General features: G+C 38.2%; 1 protein-coding gene across 4 annotated transcripts in view; it reads left to right on the top strand.

Moving 5' to 3' along the window:
- thada (THADA armadillo repeat containing) overlaps positions 1-21,523 on the top strand; it is a 125,957-nt gene that overhangs the window by 2,941 nt on the left and 101,493 nt on the right. For 2 of the 4 annotated variants that reach the window (XM_079856045.1, XM_079856044.1), the window contains exons 6-22: positions 261-293; positions 386-434; positions 562-758; positions 899-993; positions 1,120-1,343; positions 2,361-3,064; positions 4,084-4,235; positions 4,360-4,515; positions 4,604-4,699; positions 5,607-5,730; positions 6,216-6,361; positions 6,441-6,672; positions 7,376-7,511; positions 7,610-7,746; positions 9,670-9,777; positions 10,132-10,298; positions 18,779-18,888. In XM_079856045.1, coding sequence (XP_079712171.1) covers positions 261-293; positions 386-434; positions 562-758; positions 899-993; positions 1,120-1,343; positions 2,361-3,064; positions 4,084-4,235; positions 4,360-4,515; positions 4,604-4,699; positions 5,607-5,730; positions 6,216-6,361; positions 6,441-6,672; positions 7,376-7,511; positions 7,610-7,746; positions 9,670-9,777; positions 10,132-10,298; positions 18,779-18,888 — 2,866 coding nt within the window. Of the gene's footprint in view, positions 1-260; positions 294-385; positions 435-561; positions 759-898; positions 994-1,119; positions 1,344-2,360; positions 3,065-4,083; positions 4,236-4,359; positions 4,516-4,603; positions 4,700-5,606; positions 5,731-6,215; positions 6,362-6,440; positions 6,673-7,375; positions 7,512-7,609; positions 7,747-9,669; positions 9,832-10,131; positions 10,299-18,778; positions 18,889-21,523 lie in introns of all 4 variants that reach the window. The other 2 variants (XM_079856043.1, XM_079856046.1) reach the window with 1 other exon arrangement.

The raw sequence follows: 21,523 nt of genomic DNA, 5'->3' as shown, positions 1-21,523 counted from the left end.
ACACTGAAAACTGGAGTAATGCTGAAAAGTCAGATTTGCGATTACAGCAATAAATTACTTTTTTATAAAAATAGAAAAATTATTTTAATTTGTAATAACGTCACACAATATTACCGTTTTGCTGTAAGTAAATGCAACTTTGGTGAGCATAAGAGACTTTTTAAAAAAAAAATATTTGTAAAATCTATGAGACCTCAAACTTTTCAGAGGTAGTGTAAATGGCTGTAATATAATTTTAAATAGTTCTTCTTGATTTACAGGTGAGAAATGTGTTCATCGCTTGCTAACAGAAGGTTAGAAAACAAGTTAATAATTTAATTGGATACCTTTGGCTTTCTCAGCTCTGTTTTGCAAATACAGCCACTGATTTTTTTCTCTCTCATAGTCCTCCAGTTCTTCCAAAGGACTTTGAATTATTATGTGGAGCAGAACAGGTAAACTGTTCACTTGTGTATTGAATAATGTGCTGTATACATGGATGAAAATGTTGACATCTTGTTCCTATTATCCAGAATCCTTGAAAATTGTCTGTAACATGGTTTATTGTTGTATGTTTTTCAGGGGTCTGGCGGGTCGTCATGTAGCCCAGGCTCAGCTGATGCAGTCCTGTCTGGCAGTGGTGAAGGCCTCAATGCTGGTGGTTCAGAGATCTCAGGAACCCATTAGTTCTGCAATGCTTTCAGCTTCAAGTGACCAATCTGATCTGCATCAAGTTCTCTGTGGACTACTCAACTGCTATACATGTATCTTAACTGATGGTATTGTTAAGACCAGTGTATTCTTCATATGCAATTGACAATGAGGTTTTGTTTGTATTTAAAAAAAAAAAAAAAGATTTGCATATTGTATTTATTTTTGTATTATATTATAAGTTCTTGCCTTTTTTTGCCCCATCCAGAGGAGTTTCTTCAGACGGTCCAGAGCACTGCTGGGATGGCTGTTGTTTTGTTCATTAGATCTATTATGGGGAATGGAGACGATGTACCAGTTATAGTAAGTGAGCGTTCCTTCTTCCTTCTTGCATTGTATTTTCTACTATCATTATTCAGTTTGAATAAATTATCTCAACTTGAGCTGCATTCGAACCCATTCCTGGCTGTGTGTGAAATGTGTTTGTAGGTTGCTGGTCTCCTGCAGTGTTCAGTGGATGCAGGCGACACCGTCCCCCAGTGGTTGAGGCTGAGCTGTGCAGGTCTGTATGACAGCAGCAGGCCTGCAGCTGTGGCTCTGTATCTGAGTCATGGAGCTCTGGCTATGCTCAGCTGGAGAGGAAAGACTCACGGTCCACAGACAGAGAAACTGCTGCTGCTCATACCTGAAGTGCTCCTGTCTCTAGATACAAGGTATTGAAGATGCCAAATACATTCATACAAGGATATGGTTAAAAAACATATTTTAACAATTGACTGGTCAGTGGTTTATCTTAACCAGGGATTTGTTTGTGTATTTGTTTTGTTTATGTATAAACCGGAAGATAAGACTTTTTTTCTTTGCATTCAATTTTGTGGACGTTACCATTCCAAAGGTTGGATTCTAGATTAAAAAAAATAAATAAATTTGTAAGAACTCTTTTATGCTCACCAAGGATGGATTTATTTGACTATTGTTAAATACTATAACAATTTTAAATAATTGTTTTCTGTTTTAATATATTGAAAATGTAATTTATTTCAGTGATGGAAAAGCTGAATTTTCAGCATCATTACTCCAGTCCTTAGTCACATGATCCTTCAGAAATCATTCTGATGTGCTGATTTACTGCTCAAGAAACATTTATTATTATTATTATCGTCAATTTTGAAAACAGTATTTGCTGCTTAATATTTTTGTGGAAATCCATTACATTTTTTCCCAAAATTCTTAGCTAAATAGAAAGTACAGAAGAACAGCATCTATTTGAAATATATATTTTTTGTTTAACATGATATGTCTTTCTTACTGTCACTTTTGATCAATTTAATTAATCAAACCTTTAAATAGTAGTGTATATTCATCATTCATTTTCAAAAAAAAAAAAGTCTTTATAAAGATGCAACACAATATAAACCAAAAACTAAAAAAAAAAATTAAATCTAAAAATAAATTAGAAATACTTTCTTTTCTTTTCACATTTCTTATTGGTAAAATGGGTTATCAATAAAAAAATTATAAAGAAACACAATTAATTACAGCATTTCAGTTGACGGAAAGCAAAATGTAAGAGTAATAATATAATTGTTTCTCTCAGAGAAGTTGCATCTCTGAATTCACCCTATTTCACATCGTAAAACTGTTCTTAGTTAATTTGGTTAAAGTAGCTAGTTAAAGTTGATCAGCCTTGATTTCCATTTAATCTGCTCTCTAACATAAATCTCTCTCAGAGTGAAGGAGTCCAGTACAGTGATGGTAGTGGCTCGGGTTTTGACTCTCTGGAGCGGAGCAGCGGTTGACTGCGTTCAGGTCGACACATGTCCCCCTCTCCTTCGCTCGTCTCTGGTTGGAGGCTCTCCTCTAATCGCACGCCTTCACCACCACATCTATGCCCACTGGGAGCACCCGCTGGATGGGGTCCGCCACCAGACGCGCACCCTGTTCCAGAACCTTCTCAAGATCCACCAGCATTGCAGTGATCACAAACCCGATCCCACCAGCGACCCTTACATCAGCCAGCTCACCCGGGACCTTCTAGCACTGGAGTGGCATATGAAAGGGAAGTACGGCACACTGGCCTGCCTGGTGGAGCACTTGGGTGCGGAGTATCTACTCAAGCTTGATGGTGGACTTCCATCCAGGCTGCTGGGTCTGATGGGGGATCAGACGCTGGCACCGTACGCCAGCGACCTTCTGGAGAAGTTGTTTGTCAGTCATAAGGCCCAGCTATGTGCCCGATTTAGGGATGGGCATGCGTGGATAGATGGATGGCACGAGGTTTGGGTGACACCTCTGCTGCAGGTACTGTGCACAGCCCGATTGGATCAAACCACTTATATACTAGACTACTTCCTGCCCAAACTGCTACGCTGCAACCCCTCCAGCCTTAGCCACATGGTACAGGCCCTACAGGAGATGCCGTCTTGCACTGAGGGTAAGAGACTTTTAACCTGCAATGTAATATATACAGATATGTGTATATAATTTATATGTACACCTGGGGATATTACCGTAAGTTTGGACTTTTTTTTATTTTTTTTAAGATATTCATTCTTTTATTCAGCAGTGATGCATCAAATTGACAAAAAGCAAAAAGTGATCGTAAAAACATTTATAATGTTACAGAATATTTCAGTTTCAAATAAATGCTGCTAATCATCTTCTGTTCATCAACAATCCTGAAAAAATGCAAAATCAGAAAGAAAGAAAAAAAAAAAGTACAGTAATTTTCATTGCAATATTCACATAATTGCCTATATGTGTATAAAATTAGGGTATTCGAAATGATAATTAGAAAATGGTGATGTTGAATTATAGAAAGGCATATTGTATAGGACTGTATGTATATATATATATATTTAAAGGCACACTATGTAATATTTTTGGATCAAAATATCCAAAAACCACTAGAACAACGTTATATATTTTGTTGATTTGTCTACTTACATTATCCCAAATGTTTCTAAGAATATTTAAATTCAGAGAAATAAGCAGTTTTAACCAGGACACAGATCATATCCGTGTGTCGCCTATCAATGACATCATACCCGCGTTACCCTCAATATCCGGTTTTATTTTGTAGAAACCATGGAAACAACAAAGACGTTTTAATATATTAAGTGTTTTATCAGACATCTGAGCAACTGTTTGAATACATTCATCGACAGAAAACTAATCATTGTTATACAGCTCAACACATTTAGCCTTTTTGTTTAAATCTCGTTTTCTTGATTTACTGCGAGTACCGTATTTACCATGCCTAATATCGATCTACCTCACTGCAGTGTGCACCATATGTCTCATATAGTAGCCGCCGAGCGAATGCACAGAGTGTGACGTGATTCCACGAAATCAAGGTGTCATCAAGCTACGCCTTTGTTTTGAATAAACAGCCTCTAGTGGCGAAATAATTATATAGTGTGCCTTTAAGTGTCAAGTATGCTTGTTCCTCAGGGGCTGGTAGCAGAGGTGCGTTGGGTGCTCTAATGACGTGTCTGCGTGCTGCCCGATCTCAGGGGGTTCTCAAGTCTGATGAGGAAGAACTGTGGGGTGGCTTGGTGTCTCTCCCACTAATGCGACAGGCTCTGGTGCACAAACATGATCAGGTTAACTGGAACCACGTTACATTTTACTGAACCTTTAATAATTCATGTCTGACATGTTAAAGTATGTAATTTCTGTGGCACTAGAACACCAAAAGGGAAATTGTGGCTGTTTATGTCATTTCAGGTGCGAATGGATGCTCTGGGTTTGCTATGTGAGAGCCATCGTAGCACGGAAAAACTGTCCAGACAAGAAATGGAGCTGATCCGCCACTTCTTGCCTTTTAATCTGAACAGTCAGTCACCAGGTGTCAGACAGCAGACTGTCAGTCTGTTAAAGAAGGTAGAAACCAATGTCAGTTCAAGCTTTGATTGGTCAGAGGACCTTGTAGATATGTTCTGGTTGGCTCATGTCTGTTTTGTGTTGTCAGCTCTTGTGTAGGGTGAAGGAGAGTGCTCAGCTTCTGCAAAAGAGACAGGAACACCATGAGAACGACAAAGATCAGCAAGTCCTCAACATGTATCAGGTAGAACTGTCTGTGATACAATTATGATAAACTCCACAGACAGTACTTTCATTGGTCTTGAATCCTTATCTTTGCAAATAATTTTACTCAATAGGCATTTTTGCATTTGAAACTTGATTAGATGATGCATAACTAATACAAAAAAATAGCTTGGAAAATATAGCTAAAGGAGTGAATTTAGAAATGCTTATCTAAACAGCAAGAAGTGCCAAAGAACATTAGGAACAGAGAGATAAGTCATCTGATTACATGACCATTGAGTAATGTGTTGAATACAGGAGACGCACATGAAGCAATAAACATTAAGATAACAGAAGAAAAATGTTCTGTTCTCATTAGCTGGAGTTATGTTAGTTAAGATGAGTCATAGAGATGAAATCTAACTACTTAACATGATTATAAGGCTGCACAGAGAATGTGCTTTTTGCATATGTGTGGTTGTGTGGTTTCAGTTGTTCCTACATCTTTTCATAAATTTAGAAAAAAAATTAGTACGAAAGTTTTTGATGAATCATGATTTGTCCGTAAAAATTTCTCACACAAATTTGTGCGTACGAATGCTTGGTGAATAAGACCCATTGTTTTTAGACTTCAAATTTCATAACAGTTGATTATCTTGAACAAAATTAGTAAGAATCATACATTTTTTACTGGCCACAGAGCTTATTTTCTGCAGTAATCCAAAAGCCATTTAAAAATTCAATTGGCTTTTTGTTGAGGGAACCAGGGTGATGCTAACTTCCAGGTTGGCCTACAAAAAAACAACATCACTGCAGCACTCTATTGTTTTTATTGAACAACATACAATCCTTGAAATGTTTGGAACCAAAATGAATCTAAATTAATTCATTTAATATATCAACACTGAGTATATATATATAATATATATAATTATTTTTATCATCAGGAGTTCCTGTGCTGGTTCTGTGAGACTCTATTCCAAGTGCTTCAACCAGGAGCCTCGTTTTCCAGGTGTCTGATGGCTCTGCACCTGCTGCTGCTGATCGCTGAACATTTTACCTTTAACACAGGTATTACCCAATCTTACCTTGTAAAACCTGCTAAACACTAGCCTGATGATGAGTTTTCATATATTTTTTCAAAAAAATGTGTACTCCGTTCATGACGGTCCTTCCGTTTGATTTGAATGGTTATGCAATAGTGAGAAACATATTAAACTTAATTTCAAACCTATGCTGCGCTATATCTAGTTTGCCACTGTCATTTTCACTCTGCACTGTGTGTAATTTATTACCTGGTCTTTATTACCTGAAAAATAAATCGATTTATTTTCAAATAATTTATATTATGTAAAATATAATTTTAATAGCTGAACTTGTGCATGTGTTATTTACCACCTTTAAATTAATTTGTATTATATCATATAGACAGCTTTATATAAGCCATTGGCCACACTGCTCTTCAAGATATTGGTATCGGCCATCAAGAAATCCACAATTGATCAACCACTAGTCACCTCTATTATACTTCTCATCTGTTCAACTCTTTCTTTCAGGCTCTGTTGGCTTTGCTCTTGGAGAGTCAGTAAGTGTAGCTCATGCCCAAGCTGTGCTGTGCTGCATTGCAAACAACTTTCTTGAAGTCAAACAGCTCGCCTGTAACCTCTTACAAAAACTGCCCCCTGCAGCAGTGCGACTTCAGGTCAGTGTGAAAATAAGAGTCTGAGACTAGTCTTAAGTAATGCTCAAATGAATATGAATGCTTTTCATCATATGTGTAGGAGCCGGAGAGGCTGCAGTCTTTGTTGCAGGTCGCTCTGAACCTCAGCACCAGCACCAAACCCTTCGACAGCGTCACTGCTGCTCATCTTCTTAATTTGCTCCTGCACGAGCCGGGTCTACAGGACGCGTTACTCGGCTGTATTCAAGAGCAGAACATCCCTCTTCGGCCACCAGCACTAAACCAGTCCCAGGTGTCTGAGGCTTCCACTCTGGAGCAGAACACCTTGGCAGGTATACTAGACAGGGACGTATTAATGCACGGGCCTACCAGGCTCATGCCCAAGGCACTAGAAAATGGATAGCAACACCGCAACCCCTCCCCCCACCCCTGCCGAACATGAAATCTGAGAGCCAAAACCCCCACCCCACCCTGGCTAAACAAAAAAAAAAATGGCATGCATGGGGATGTTTAGACAAGTCCGTGCAATATTGTAGATGTAAGCAGGACGTCAGTTTTCAAGAATCTCCAGACTTTCCATAATTTAATTGTGAACATAAACGCACGTTCAACACTTCAAAAACCACGTGTCCTTTCTTAAAAGTTCACCCCAAAAATAAAAGTTCTGTCATCAGTTACCCTCCCCCATAATTTAGGCTCTTTCCAGTGCAAATACATAGAGCATACCAAATGGTTTACATGGTAAACAGAAGCTCAAATATATTTGCCTGATAAACCAATGAGGTTTGTTTTCTTGTCAATAAAGCGCATCTGAGCTTCTGCAAGAATAAATGAGTTTTGTTCTCGTATGTCAAGTACTGTTGAGCTTCCTCTTTTTTTCATATTTGATGTGCTAATTGCATGTGTTGATCAATGGTTATTTGTAAAAAAAACAAAAAAACAAACAAAGATGGCCTCTTTCAAATACAAAATGAGTAAACTTTTTACCTCTGTATATTGGTATCTGAATTCGAGAATGTGTTTGTGATGTTTCAGTGGTGCAGTGGCTGATGATTTGTCTGAAAGAAGAGATTTTGAAGGCAGAGTCGTCTCTTCTGCAGGCTTCTGCTTGCTGTCCTTTATATGGCAGAGCTCACTGCATCACTGCAGTACTCCAACAGCTCAACACTGGGTACTTCCACACACACTTAACCTTTAATCATCTACTTACAGAGGTCTTGGCAATTATTTTGACTGGTGTTAATGTGGTTGATGTATGTCTGTGTTTAGATCACTTGCACTGCTGTCTCAATGGAGGGCTGTTGTGTCAGAGCTCATAGGCCTGTGCTACAGGATGTCTGATGTTGTGTCACCTGTGGTTCAGAGCTCTTCCCCCGAGGGTCTCATTCCTATGGATACAGAGTCTGGTAAATGCATCTAACACTGTCCTAACTATGTGAGTCCTAACCAGCTGTTACCATGCCAAGTATTGCACAAGTAGTTGGCCCCTTGATTTGCGCGAGGAAGCCCCTCATCTGTCCTAAGTGGGTGATATGTATCGTGTGAAAGTACAAATGCATCATCCGATTGCTATGCTGTTTATATTGTGATGGATATATTTCTGTGCCTGTTAATGGGCAGAACTGTTTTATATTACTTACACATGTAAAAACATGGAATAATATGAAAATGTAGAGCAGGATGTGCCAAGGCGAGGAAGAACAGTATCATCTCTTTTCTCACAGTGTCTAAAACGGTTCTATTAAACATTCAGTCTCTATAAACACTATAAATTCAGTCCCTTTTTTCACGGGCAGCCAATGACGATCATAGCCTGGCGTCATGCAATTTTGTTACAAACCTACATAGGTTTGTGCAGGACGTAAGACTGAAATTGCTGACAACTTGTTTCAGGCAGTTTAGAATCGGTTCTTTCTTTAGGGAGACAATAACGACACTTTGATTTTTGAAAGTTTGCAGACCTTTTACATTCACAAACAGCTATATGACATACTGACATGTAATATGTGAAAAACCATAATGGGGGACTTTAAATTCTTCACTTTCAAGCATTCAAATGCTCTAAGACTCCAAAAATACCAGATGATGAATTGATTGCATGGAAATGATAATGCCGCTCTTCTCTCTGAAACACAAAGTTCAGCATACTATATACTTAATTAAATTGCAGCCTTTGATTTGATAGTTGTACTATGCTACATCGCTTGTCATAATTGACCTTATGACAGATACATGAATGACAGCCCAAATAGCCAATCAAATCGCTGTGCCTTGTTGTTATAATACCTAGAATATCAAAATCGACTGCTGGCGGTAGATCCTTTTCCTATTCATCACCAAAACTTTGGAATAAGTCTTCCTAACATTGTCCGGGAAGCAGACACACTCTGTCAGTTCAAATAGACTAAAAACACATCTCTTTGGCCTAACATACACATAACACAACACATTATAGACTTCTATATACTTCATTGTTAGGCTACATAGATAAAGTCAGCTGGAACTGGGAACACTTCCCATAAATCCTGATGTACTTGTTACATCATAAGAAGAATGGCGTCTACGCTAATATTAGTCTCTCTGTTTATCCCGAGGTTTACCGCAGTCCGCCGGATCCAGGCCGTATCTAGATCTGATGAAGGACCTGCGCCTGGACACGACGACAAAGCAGTCCTGAAGTGTCAACTAGGCTCTTCCCTGTGAAGGCCTCCTTCCCTTCCCTTTCCTTTACCTATATGTACAGATAAAACGTTGTCGTTTTATCTGTACAGAGTAACCACGAGGCTACGTGGACGCGATAAATAATTCTGTATTATACATTTTTAAGGCCAGACAAGTAGTTTGTTGAGGGTTGATTTGTAAAATAGGACTACACACCTGCGTACATATATATTCAAACACTCATACCTATGGACTGAACACGTGATGCACATGTGCGCGACAACGCGTTGGTGTTTGCGCAGAGATAACTGATAATCGTTTGCACCTTGGAACCTATTTCCGGGAGTGCGTTCTCGAGCCGCCAGGCACTGTTCTGTGTGGCTGGGCGGCCGCTCTGGCTCCGCGGTGTGGGTTTTCTGTTAGAACGGTGTTGTGTTAGCGGCCCCTAAGTTAATAACTAATGATCTTCACAACGGAAGTGAATCAATCAATCAAAACTAACTTTAGCTGGACAATAACTTTATCCTAGAGCTGCTGTAAAGCCAAAACAATCTCTTTTACTGTAATTTCCTATTATCACTGTAAAGCTGCTTTAAAGCTGCTTTGAAGCGCTATATAAATTAAGGTGACATACGTTTTATTACATTACATATTTTCTCTCTCCACAGAGACCTCTGCTGACCTACAGAAAATCCTTCAGGAGATTCAACCTCGTGACTCAAATGACTTTTTCACAAGTGCCAGAGAGCTGGACCCCAGTGAGACCAGCCATAACAGTGAGCAGAAAGAGCCAGAGAACAACGTTCATAAACAACAAATCTGTAACACTGGTACAAACACATTTGCCCATCACTAGATACAGTTCCTCCACCTTATTGCCCTATACCATAGTATCTGTATCGAAAAAGCACATTTTTAACTCAAATTTCATAGATTTAGGCATGTCATGAATCCATTAGTATGATGTAGTAGTAACCGTACTGATATGTTAAACATCATACTTTTAGCCATAATTCGTTGTAAATGATGAGGTGGTGTTGCTGTAATACATATCCTGTCCATGAGAGGCCGACATTTGATCAGTGTTTTCCGAGTGCTTATTTGTGTGTATGTTTATGTATGTTGTCTAGGTGGCAGTGATGGAGAGGCCTATCGAGTCACCGCTCAGATGGTGCTGGTGTGTTGCTGGAGGACCATGAAAGAGGTGTCCATGTTACTGGGTCATCTGTGTCAGAGCATGACCCTGTACTGTCCTCTCACACACCCTGACAGCAGAGGAGTCATCACGGAGGACCAGGTCAGGCACTTGTCAGGTGTCACCTGATCTACTATTCACTGTCTGACATGCATACACACACTCCTCACTGAGACTGTTATAATAGAAACCGCTGGGCTCTCCCTGAAGCCAAGATCTTGGTTACATAAGCTAGTGAGATATAATGGAGAACTGTACCTCATACTGTAGTGTGGAGACTTTTACCAGTAAGCTGATCTTTTTGAGCTCAGGGCTGAGAGATGAGACATCATGGTAATAGCTAATACAGACTTAAATATGGTCTAGGAAACAGCCCCTGAAGAGGCATCAGGAAATGTGATCATGGTGAATACAACTTCATTTGCCATAAGGCTGAGCCTGGCGCCCATTGAAAAGAAAATGTCAAACGTATTTCCAGTACAGACTTAAAGACTCTGTTCTAATCCCTAGGAAGCTGCCTCAATGTCTACTCTTCATAGTAGACTTCCTTCTAAGGTGGAATCCTATCCCGTATGTAGCTTCTTAGCTTGAATGTTAGGAAACAATAATTTATTATTATAAAAAAAAGTGGAAATAAAAATATGTAAATATGTGCTGTGTACTTCCCTTTCAATAACAAAATAAGCACACAACTAAAATGACAGAAGTGAAAAAGCAGCAGTTAAGAAAGCATCTGATTGTATTGATGTGGATATTTTTGCTCTAGCTCTGAAATTCCCTGCTATCACGTCGACAGATGAGTTCATTAAAATTACACTGTTATGATAGTTTGATTATAAAGTATATTTGATAGTATATATGGCTATGTGAGACTATAGTTTGAATTAATCCCTCTTCTTTGCATGACACATTGACATTAAAGTACAGGAGAGCTCTTTCGGCATTATCTTGAACATTGCATAAGCATTCGTTTCATGCGTCTTTGAACGGCAGAAAGGCTCTCGTGAGTGTGCGTAAAGGTCACATCCTTTTGATTTTCCTGGCAAAAACGTCCCAAGTCGTTCATTTAAAAATCAATTACATGCTTTCATAGAAAACCTAGGAAGTTGGGGAAGGTCTCATTTTTTTTTAAATATCGTTACAAGCTGTTCACACATTGGCAAAAAAAAGCAAGATGAAAGATGAAAATTCTGACATATGGCCCCTTTAAATTTACATTAAAAACAAAAAACAAATACCTAGAAAGAAACAGTCATTTCAATGAAAAACTATCCAATCTGAAGTGTCACACTGGGAATTCAATATCAATTAGCATTTTTCACTGTAATATATAGATGTTTATTTTCACTTCCCTAAATTCTAAATTTAACAGTATTTTACTGTCCTGTAGATTATACTGTACTGTATATAGTAAGTGGACGTACTGTTAACCATTTTTACATTCCTTTACCTTTAATACGGTTTATAAACTGACTTATTTTAAAAACTATTGAAAGTTTTTTGTTTTTTTTGATATATAGTTATCAAATTGCATATTTGCTGTACATTTAAATCTCAATGATTTGTTTGATTACTGAATATTAAACAACATTTAATATAATTGTCATGAAAATACTGCCAGAAAAAGGGTTTGTTCACCCAAAAATGAAAATTCTGTCATCATTTACTCCATTCATGTCGTTCCAAACCCGTAAGATTTTAGTTAATCTTTTTAACACAAATGAAGATATTTTAATGTAATCTGAGAGATTACAATTGACATTCAATGCAACTACCATTTTGACGCTTCAAAAGCGGTTAGCCAAAGTCAGACTATTTTTAAACAGGGATAGCTTTGAAACAGTTATTCACGCTTTTATTTCAACACGACACGGCTACTGTAACTCATTATATGTCGGTTACCCCTCTCTTCCATCTCTTATCTCCAAATGGTCCACACAAGATTACATCACCCCAATCCTACGTTCTCTGCATTGGTTACCAGTCCGATACAGAATTGATTTTAAAATTGACATGGGCGTAGAATAAATGGGGAACGAGTTGGGATGTGTCCAAAGACACTTTTTTCGGGCAAGTGTATTCACGTAGGGGGTTTCATGGGCCAATGTGATTGAATCTCGATTTAATTTCAAACAGACAAGATATTCTGTGCATGACCTGAAGCCTGAAGCGATGTGAGCATTATGGAGCGCTAAACACTCCCATGTAAAGTCTGTTTTATTCATGCAGGAAGCCGGAGGGCACCCTCGTGTAGAAAAAATTCTGTGATATTTGGATTTGGACTATGGATTTTTACCTTGTATAAAATCCATGATGACTTGATGCACAGGTGTGTGTGGTACATAAACCAATCATCATATTGTCATAAGGAAAAAATAGGGAAAAATATTATAGAATACAAATTTCCAAATTAGTGGTTATTATTCAGCAGTGTATTTGATTTCTTAGCCAATTAAATGCAAGAGATAAGAAAAATAAAACCTGTCAATTAGACAAAGGTCAGAACAAAAACTGGTATTGCTCTTGACGTTTCTTTTCCGCTCACTTCTGAGGTGGCTATGCCCCTGTCTGAAGAGACACAATCTCTTTATATGATGAGCAGGTTTAATTTAGGCTTTTATTCAGATATAACCCTTTACTAGTTCTTACCTTTAAGTGAGCGGTTTCATATTGGATAATTTTTTTCACTTGTCGTAGTGCATTCTGGGATTGCCTTATTTGTGAAGGATACATGCGATACTGCTCTCGTATGTGGCTAAAATTTGGTAAATTATAAGGAAGCATAATTTTGCTCCCTATGCTTCAGGACAGAAATGTACTTATGATGTTTCTAGATGGTGGCTAGGTATGCAGCTCACTAGGGTTTGGAGCAGTGCTCTAAAGCAGTGCTCATGTTGGACTCTAATTCAACATGAACCGTGCCAGCTGCCTGTGTTTAGCAGGGCAGTTATTTTCCGTCGGCAGTTGTTTAAACCATGTGAATGTATATGTTGTCTCCTGCTGTGCCCAGCTTCAATTAGCATGTGCCCTCTTAGCATAGTGCTTTCATTTCAGACCAGCCTGCTGTTTAATGGGCCGACTACCTTTCCTACCCTGCATTCTTTTCAAATAGCTTCCTTTTTCCCTGAAGAGCTGAACCACTTCACACAGAACTCATTCACCAGGTTTTTACACCTGAGACTCTTGCAGCGGTTGTTCTGGCAGCATCTCGGTCCTATGTGCCAATACGATATATAAACATGAATGTTTCCTACATCCTGATATATATTCAAACCTCCCTGACTTAAAGCCGTGAGCACTTTGAGTACAATATGAACATTTGTTTGTAACAGTGTTTGTGTACATTCACTCTACATTGAACCATGCAAAAAATAGCTTGATGCGTAAAGTGAAAATTCCCTTTCTCAAATGGGCCTTGTCCTTAAACCTACTGGCCTAGCGAATAGATTGCCCAACACTTACTCAACTTGTTTATACAAACCTATATGGCTGACTTTTTTCTGTGTAAAGCAAGAGATATTAGTAAAAAAAACAAAAAAAACATAAAAGGGTAATATAATTTTTAATATTTTTTAGATTTTAATTTGTATTTTCTCTCTATAATTGTATTGTTTTGTAAATTTTATAAAAAAAAAAATCCTGACAAATGTCTTGAAATGCAACATCTGAACAATGTCTTGAGGTTTGGTGGCTGTAGTATTAGTGGAATAATTGACTAATTCTGTTCACTCGTTTCATGTCGTGGCAGCATTACCACCTTAGGTGTGCATTATTTTCTTATAATTCAACGGCCCGTCTTCAGTTATTCCTTACATTCTACATGAAGATGAGTCACACAGGTTTGATTTCAGTGAATTAGCATACAGCGCTTAATACATTCACTAGACCATTTTTTATGTTTCTGAAATGGTTAATCCACCAGTATGTGTAGCTCCTTAGTCACAGTTTGCCAAGTCAAAGTCCGGACTTGCATCCTATTGAACAAATTAGGAATTTAGTGGATTCAAAGATGGATCGCACAAAAGTTTAATCAAAAGCATGTCTTTGGGAACAACTAGAAACTATTTGGAAGTCATTAACAACAGAGACTTTGGAAAAGTACTGCATATAAAAACAAGCTGTTATCAAGACCAAAGGACGGCATAAAAATATTGAATTTTTTGGTTATGTGTGGATAATGTTTCAGTTTGTTATTTGCCTAATAAATGACAATACAATTTTTAGTTTTACATTTGTTTTGTTTTTAACAGATTCCTAAAATATTTTGTCTTTTCTCTTTATTATGACAGGTGGTCTAATAAATTAGTTAAGCACTGTATCTTCTAACTAATGAAGTGAAAATGCAGAATTGAAAAAGAGATTTAGAGGTATAGTGGAGGCTAAGATTATCAGTCTGTTCCTCACACAAAACTATTGTATGCCTTCAGAAGAAAATATTAAGGTTTCAAGTTTAGGTTCTTCTTAGGTTCATTTAAGTTTATTTTGTAACATCCTGTGGAGAGCAGATTTTGCATAGCAGTTGAGGGGCCGGAGGTTTAAACTCTTAAATTTGTTTTTGATGTCTTAAGCTAAGAGCGTAACTTCGGCCAAGGCCAGACAGCTTGGTCAAATGTTCCCACTTTGTTTTCTTGATAGATCGCTGTAGTTTCCAAATCCAGAATTTAGCAAGGGAGGGAGCAGACCTTGCAACATCTTTTGCACTGAAGTAATGAAGTAATATATCATTAGAGCTGTTACTTGATATCTGTGCGAAGGTTTCAGATTGGGAATTCGTGTTGATCAGCCAGCGGCCTCGGTGAATGCGTTAATGTGTCAGTATGATTGTTATTTTCTCTGCTCTGTCCTGCTAAAATGACTTCAGTGCTTTAACAGATGGAGTGAAGTTATTCAGTGATGTCACTGGTGTGGTTACCATGGCATATTCGCCTGTTATGTAAAGGATGATCTAACGATGCTGCCGGGGTCCACATGGCTTGTGTTTGCGGTTTGTGTTTATGCCTCATACAACATCTTTTTCCAGACCGCATTTCATCAGAGGGTTCGGACCGAGCGTGTGTTTATGATAGTGAAGGTTCTGTTTCCCAAATGTGTGTGTCCTGCATCCTGTTATGTCCTCCGTCGCTGTGGAAACACGGCACATGTTTTCAGACTGTGGAGGCGCCATGGCAACTGCAAGCAGTTAGTCACATCTTGATGGTGTATAATTCCTTTAGTTAAGAGTGAACCGCTTCTCAGTAGGGGATGTTTTTCACCATCATTGTGGTACCCAAAGTCGTCGTGCTCTGGTCATTTGACCATCAAATGCTCTTTACAGTCAAATCTGCCAGTTTCTGTTGAGTAGATCGTTGCTGTGAAATTAAGGGCCTACACATTTGTCTCAAGATCTTGCATGTTTAGTTTGGATAGAGCACCAATTTGCCTCCGATTTCAGGCATTTGTCAGCGATTTCGCAAAACCTGTCGGCCTAAAATCGTGCAGTGTGAACTCCGCATAAACTGAGAGAGTTGTGATTATAATCCAGTGGCCGTCATAAGTTTTAAGTACTGTACTCCGTTTACTAGTTAGCTGCATTAGCTTGAAACGTTTCTAGAGCTGATATTTAACTGTACATTTTTACATATACTGTTGTTTGGCAAATTTTCGTCAGCAAAATCCGGGAAATTCAATAGGTATCCATGCTATCTGGAATTTCTCCTGCGGGTGAAAGATTTCCCCATGCAGATTTCACAGCGGGTTCACCATGTTGACCAACAAAATGCTGCTTGGTTTGAAACATTGTTAGGTTTAAAGTGTAACGTTGCAGATTTTCAACCCGCTTTGTATTGTTACAATTTCGGTAGTCTATGTGCTACCTGAACAAAAAATGTCACATTTATTTGTCTGCAAAATACTTTTGACAGCTCCAGGGCTTTCGTGAATACTAGAGATTATACTTCCGCATTTTTGTATCCCCGCACACGGACTGTCAGATCAACCGAGGGTTATTAACAGAACAGTTATTGTAAGGGTAGGTTTATCACTGAAAATTGTATCGTACTTTGTCTGCTTTTTAAACAGCGTTAAGGTAAAAATGGAGCACTATTTCAACAGCTTTCTTACCTGTACGTGACAACGTTTTACACCATTATAACTAAAAGTTTGCTAAGTATTATTTCCTACTAAAGCAAGGCGGTATTTGACTCTGGTCAGGCATATTCATAGCAGACTGGTGGGAGTGACCTTCGACTGCAACATGCCCGGTGCATTATGGGTGTTGCAATTTTCCAACCTATTTGCCAAAAGGGAAGACAACAGCCTTTTTTTCCTTTTCTCTAGTCGTGTAGCAACGATTTAGGAAATTTTGCACCACTAGAGTCGCAGAAACTACATACTTCAACTTTAAAAAACGTAGAACATTTGAAATGTTGCTTTGGCAACTAACTGAAATAAAATAATTACTGAAATTAAAACTGAAATAAAAATAAATTAAAGTTAAATAGAAATATATTTCAAAAACTAATAAAAATGACAAAGCACAACAAAAGAATAACAAAAATACTAAAACAAAAAATGAAAACGAAATGTAAATATAAAAGCTATTTTATTAGTATATCAATAATACTAAAATGTTTGACTACTGTGTGAGCATTGGTTCATACAGTACATTGGTGCACAAGTGACATTAGACAATGGACATTTTTTTTGCCAGCAAAATTTTGCTAATGCGACCACACTATTATCCTTCATATAATATGTATTTAAAGGGTTAGTTCACCCAAAAATGAAAATTATGTCAGTAATTACTCACCCTCATGTTGTTCCAGCCCCGTAAGACTTTCGTTCATCTTCGGAACAAAAATGAAGATATTTTTGATGAAATCTGAGAGCTGTCTCACTCCTTCATAGGCTGCTTGGTAATTGCATCTGCCGGCCCAGAAAGTTAGTAAAGACATCGTTAAAATAGTCCAAGTGACTACCGTGGCTCAACCTTAAGTTTATCAAGCGACGAGAATACTTTTTGTGCGCAAAAAAACAACACAAATAACGACTTTATTCACCTATTCATTTTCTTCCGTGTGGGCCTCTGAGTTCTCGAGAGCATGCGTGAGAACTGAGATGATGACGCAGATATTTGATGCAGATAACTATGTATTCTGGTTCGAATAAGTAAGGTTGGTTAAACAAATTCAAGTCTTCATCTACATCGAAATCTGCGGACATATTTACGAAGACAGTTTTATGTACAGCGCACGTCTTCCTCTGCTTGTAAACAGACAGTGTATCGCTTCCGGCTATGTCAAGACGTCATCTTCTCAGTTCTCGTGTTGTGGACTCATGTTTGATTGCACTGTCTGTGGTATTTCATTGTATTTATTTTCTTTCTCAATAGTTATTTAACCAGAATTTGAGTTATTGTAATCAAGACCAACAACATTAGACCTCGTTAACCCCTCTTAGTGTTAGACATGCAGGAAAAGCTGCTATTTAGGTCACTGACTCTGACAGTAATTAGCTGGTCCTGTTGGGAAATTTCTCGGTGCACGTGGAGCGTAAGCAAAGTGTGGTGGTGGTTTTGGGGTTGGGTGGGGGAGAGGGATTTGCGGGTGAAGTTGCAAATAGGAAGTGTTTGGCTAAATAAAGTCGTTTAGAGTAAACAGTTGCTCCTTAACTACTGTTTTGTTGAGCTATTTTGTTGATTTGGGAGCAGAGGCTGACATGTACAGTACAGTTTCTATTTTACCAAGCTTATTTGTTAGCAGGAATGTTTGCCATTCGGAAATAAAATGAGGGGGCTATTTAAATTCAGATTACATTTCTGAATTAGGATTGTGGAAAAAAAAATACAACTGAGTATTTATTGCATGCAACTTTGTTGCAATCCTGGTGTGTTTGGGATCATTATCATTGTGGATAATAATGTAACCAATCGTCCCCAATGCCATTATGTTTCCCCTGCCGTGTTTAACGATTGCACCACAATTGCACTTTACATTCTGCATGGTAGTGGTGTCACTGTGCTTTGTGGACATTGTGACCATTCACATCTTGCATGTGAGCAATATCCAAAAACGATCAATCAGATTTAGCCATTTCAACAATATGGTTGCAGGATCAATTCCTTCCAAAATAACATCTAATATTATAGCTAATACTGGCCACATAGTGATTTATTGAATTAAAGACTGGGAATAATCACTGCAAGCTTGGTATGTGTCATTGCATCATGTCAAATTAAACACATACATTAGTTTTATACGCCAAGCACAACTTCACATCATGCATACAAAATAGGAAAACGTTTTTTTATAAGTTTGAAGTGAAAAGAAGGGAATTTTCCTAGGTCGGGCATCACTTTTGGCCACTACTGTATATGTAATGTCATTGCATTCTACTGTAAATACATAGACATTAATATGGAGTTAAGTGACTTCCTGAGTGAAGGTTTTTGAACCCATAAGAATATAAGTTGGACCGGTCCATCTAGATTTTATTTTTGATGTCTACTATATTTTATTTTGGTGGTATGCACAAAATGCAGACTTTTTAATTTGAGTGTCTTCAATTATCCATTTTGTCAATCTGTCTGTCTGTGTTTCTCTCAGGTGGAAGGTGTGGGGAAGTACTTTCGGGAGCAGCTGCTGCAGTCTCGTCACAGGGGGGCGTTTGAACTGGCCTATGTGGGATTTGTTCGGCTCACTGAGATGCTCTGCAGGTGAGAGATCAAACTCTATCAGATTGCTTGACTGACCCCAACAATTATATAATAATGATGAAAACGCACATACTGACTTGTCAACTTGCCGTCCAGTAAAATAGCTCCCTTGTCATTACACAAATTCAAGATGTTTTCAGCCCAAAGGCCTCAGACAGCTAAGTGTGCATCTTTAGATGAGGGAGTCATGAGGACTGCTACACCAGAGCCCCTAATGTTGTGCTTGGCAACCACGTTTCATACCTGAATGAGTCCAGCCCCCTCCATCCCTGCTACCTCTCAGCTGCTGGATGGAAAAAAAGCTTAAAATAATCAGGAAGTTTGAAAACTTTTAACATCTGGAAATGTGAGATTTAATGAGCTTTGGAATGTGGCGTCTGCGCAGAAGTTAAGGAAATTGACTCGCTCACTTTTACAACAGTGACATGAATAGGACATTAGATCGGTTCTACTGTTGTGGAGTTGCTGAGGGAGCCTCTTGTAAATTTAATTAACCTCTGCAGTTCTCTTTTTTTTGTTTCCATGAAATAAAAACAGTCATAGTGTTGCTGTCGTTAATTAAAACAAAAATTATTAAAAATACATTGAAATAGCTCAAATAAATTAGAAATGTTACATTTATATGTTTGGTTTAGTTTGTTGCAGTATTACATAGTTCTGGCATGAAACTCTGAATGGTGCAGGCTAATAGGTCTTTAACTTATTGGTAGCAATCATGTCGTTATCTTCATAACACAGCTGATTGATTGCTGTTGCAGCAGCTGCCAAAGAGCTTACTGCTCAAACATTCAAATACTTGGCACTGTTTGCTGTTTCAGTCTGCAGTGCGCTTTCAGAACCCTCCCCCTTCCCCAACTCCACCTGTATAGATGTGCTACAGGGTTAAATCATGTCTGTTACATGTGCAGCAGCAGCATGTCTTACATGCTCACAGCATATCTGGGAAGGTATTCGCAGTAGCAAGTCTCGGTACTTGCTCTGAAGTAGCATCAGTGTAGCAGATGTATTTCGCCAAGACCAAATACATTGACATTGTATTCATTCATTGTATGCATAAATACATACATGAATGGCAGCTCGTTCTCGACCATCACATAAGAGGATCACGTTTGAATTGCAAGATGATTTATTTATGCAGAAAATGATCTATTTCTAAATGAATGATTATTAAAAGATCTAATGATATATAATACCATGTCTAGGGATTTAAACAGTAAAGAGAAAATAATAATCAAATGGGATGATGAATGTTGATAAATAATGAACAAACTTAAAGGGTTAGTTCACCCAAAAATGAAAATTCTGTCAGTAATTACTCACCCTCATGTTGTTCCAACCATGTAAGTCTTTCGTTCATCTTCGGAACACAAATTAAGATATTTTTGATGAAATCTGACAGAATTTTGACTCCTCCATAGGCTTCCAGTGTGACCGAAACTCACCGGCCCAGAATAGTTATTAAAACATCGTTAAAATAGTCCAAGTAACTACAGTGGCACTACATTAAGTTTATCATGCGACGAGAATACTTTTTGTGCGCAAAAACAAACAAAAATAACGACTTTATTCCACTTTTCATTTCCTTCTCTCTGGGCCTCGTAGTGTTTTTGCGCTGCGCGTCTGTGTTTCACGTCATCACGCAACACACACATGACCGGCGTCGGCCAATAGTGAGCCTACGTGGTGACGTGTAACACAGACGCGCTGCGCAAAAACACTACGCGAACCAACTAGACATCCAGAGAGAAGGAAATGAATAGTGGAATAAAGTTGTTATTTTTGTTTGTTTTTGCGCACAAAAAGTATTCTCGTCGCTTGATATACTTAAGATTGAGCCACTGGAGTCACTTGGACTATATTAACGATCTCTTTAATAACTTTTCTGGGCCAGCAAGTTTCGGTCACACTGGAAGCCTATGGAGGAGTGAAACATGGCTCAGATTTCATCAAAAATATCTTAATTTGTGTTCCGAAGATGAACGAAGGTCTTACGCGGTTGGAACAACATGAGGGTGAGTAATTACTGACAGAATTTTAATTTTTGGGTGAACTAACCCTTTAAAGAAAAAGAGTTGAAGCAAAAGACTTCTCTGGAGAACTACGTTCCACCAGAGGAAGAAGTACTGGTGAGCAGATTACTACAAACTTGTATACTCTCCACCCATAAATTGACGTCTCTTGCCAATCACATTCTGATGAAAAGTGGAAGATAGGGCTGTAACAAATAGTAAGTAATAACAGTAAAAAGTAAATAATACTAAAATAAAACTCATAGCTGTTGTCTGGTCTATTAGAAGTGATAAAGTTATTAATATTGGATTTAAGCGCTGCATTTCGATACAATTGATCATAGTATTCTGTAAGGGTGACCCCGAATAGTCGAAGATTCGATGCTTCGATCGGAGGAGCCTGATTCGACTACCGATCTCACGGTCGAATCTTCGCAGAGGTGTTATGAAACGAGGATCATGCCACTTTGTCTAAATGAGCGCTCAATGTCTGATTTCACATAGAACTACCATTTTTTTTGTCAATACGTTAATATTCAGCCTATTATGATAATGCTGTATATAAAAATGTGCAAAGAAAGAAGCTTTTAATAAATATTTTTTAACGTGCGTGAATAAATCAAAAC

Source organism: Squalius cephalus, assembly GCF_949319135.1.
Source record: "Squalius cephalus genome assembly, chromosome: 21".
Taxonomy (NCBI): domain Eukaryota; kingdom Metazoa; phylum Chordata; class Actinopteri; order Cypriniformes; family Leuciscidae; genus Squalius; species Squalius cephalus.
This window is presented reverse-complemented; position numbering and strand designations above follow the sequence as displayed.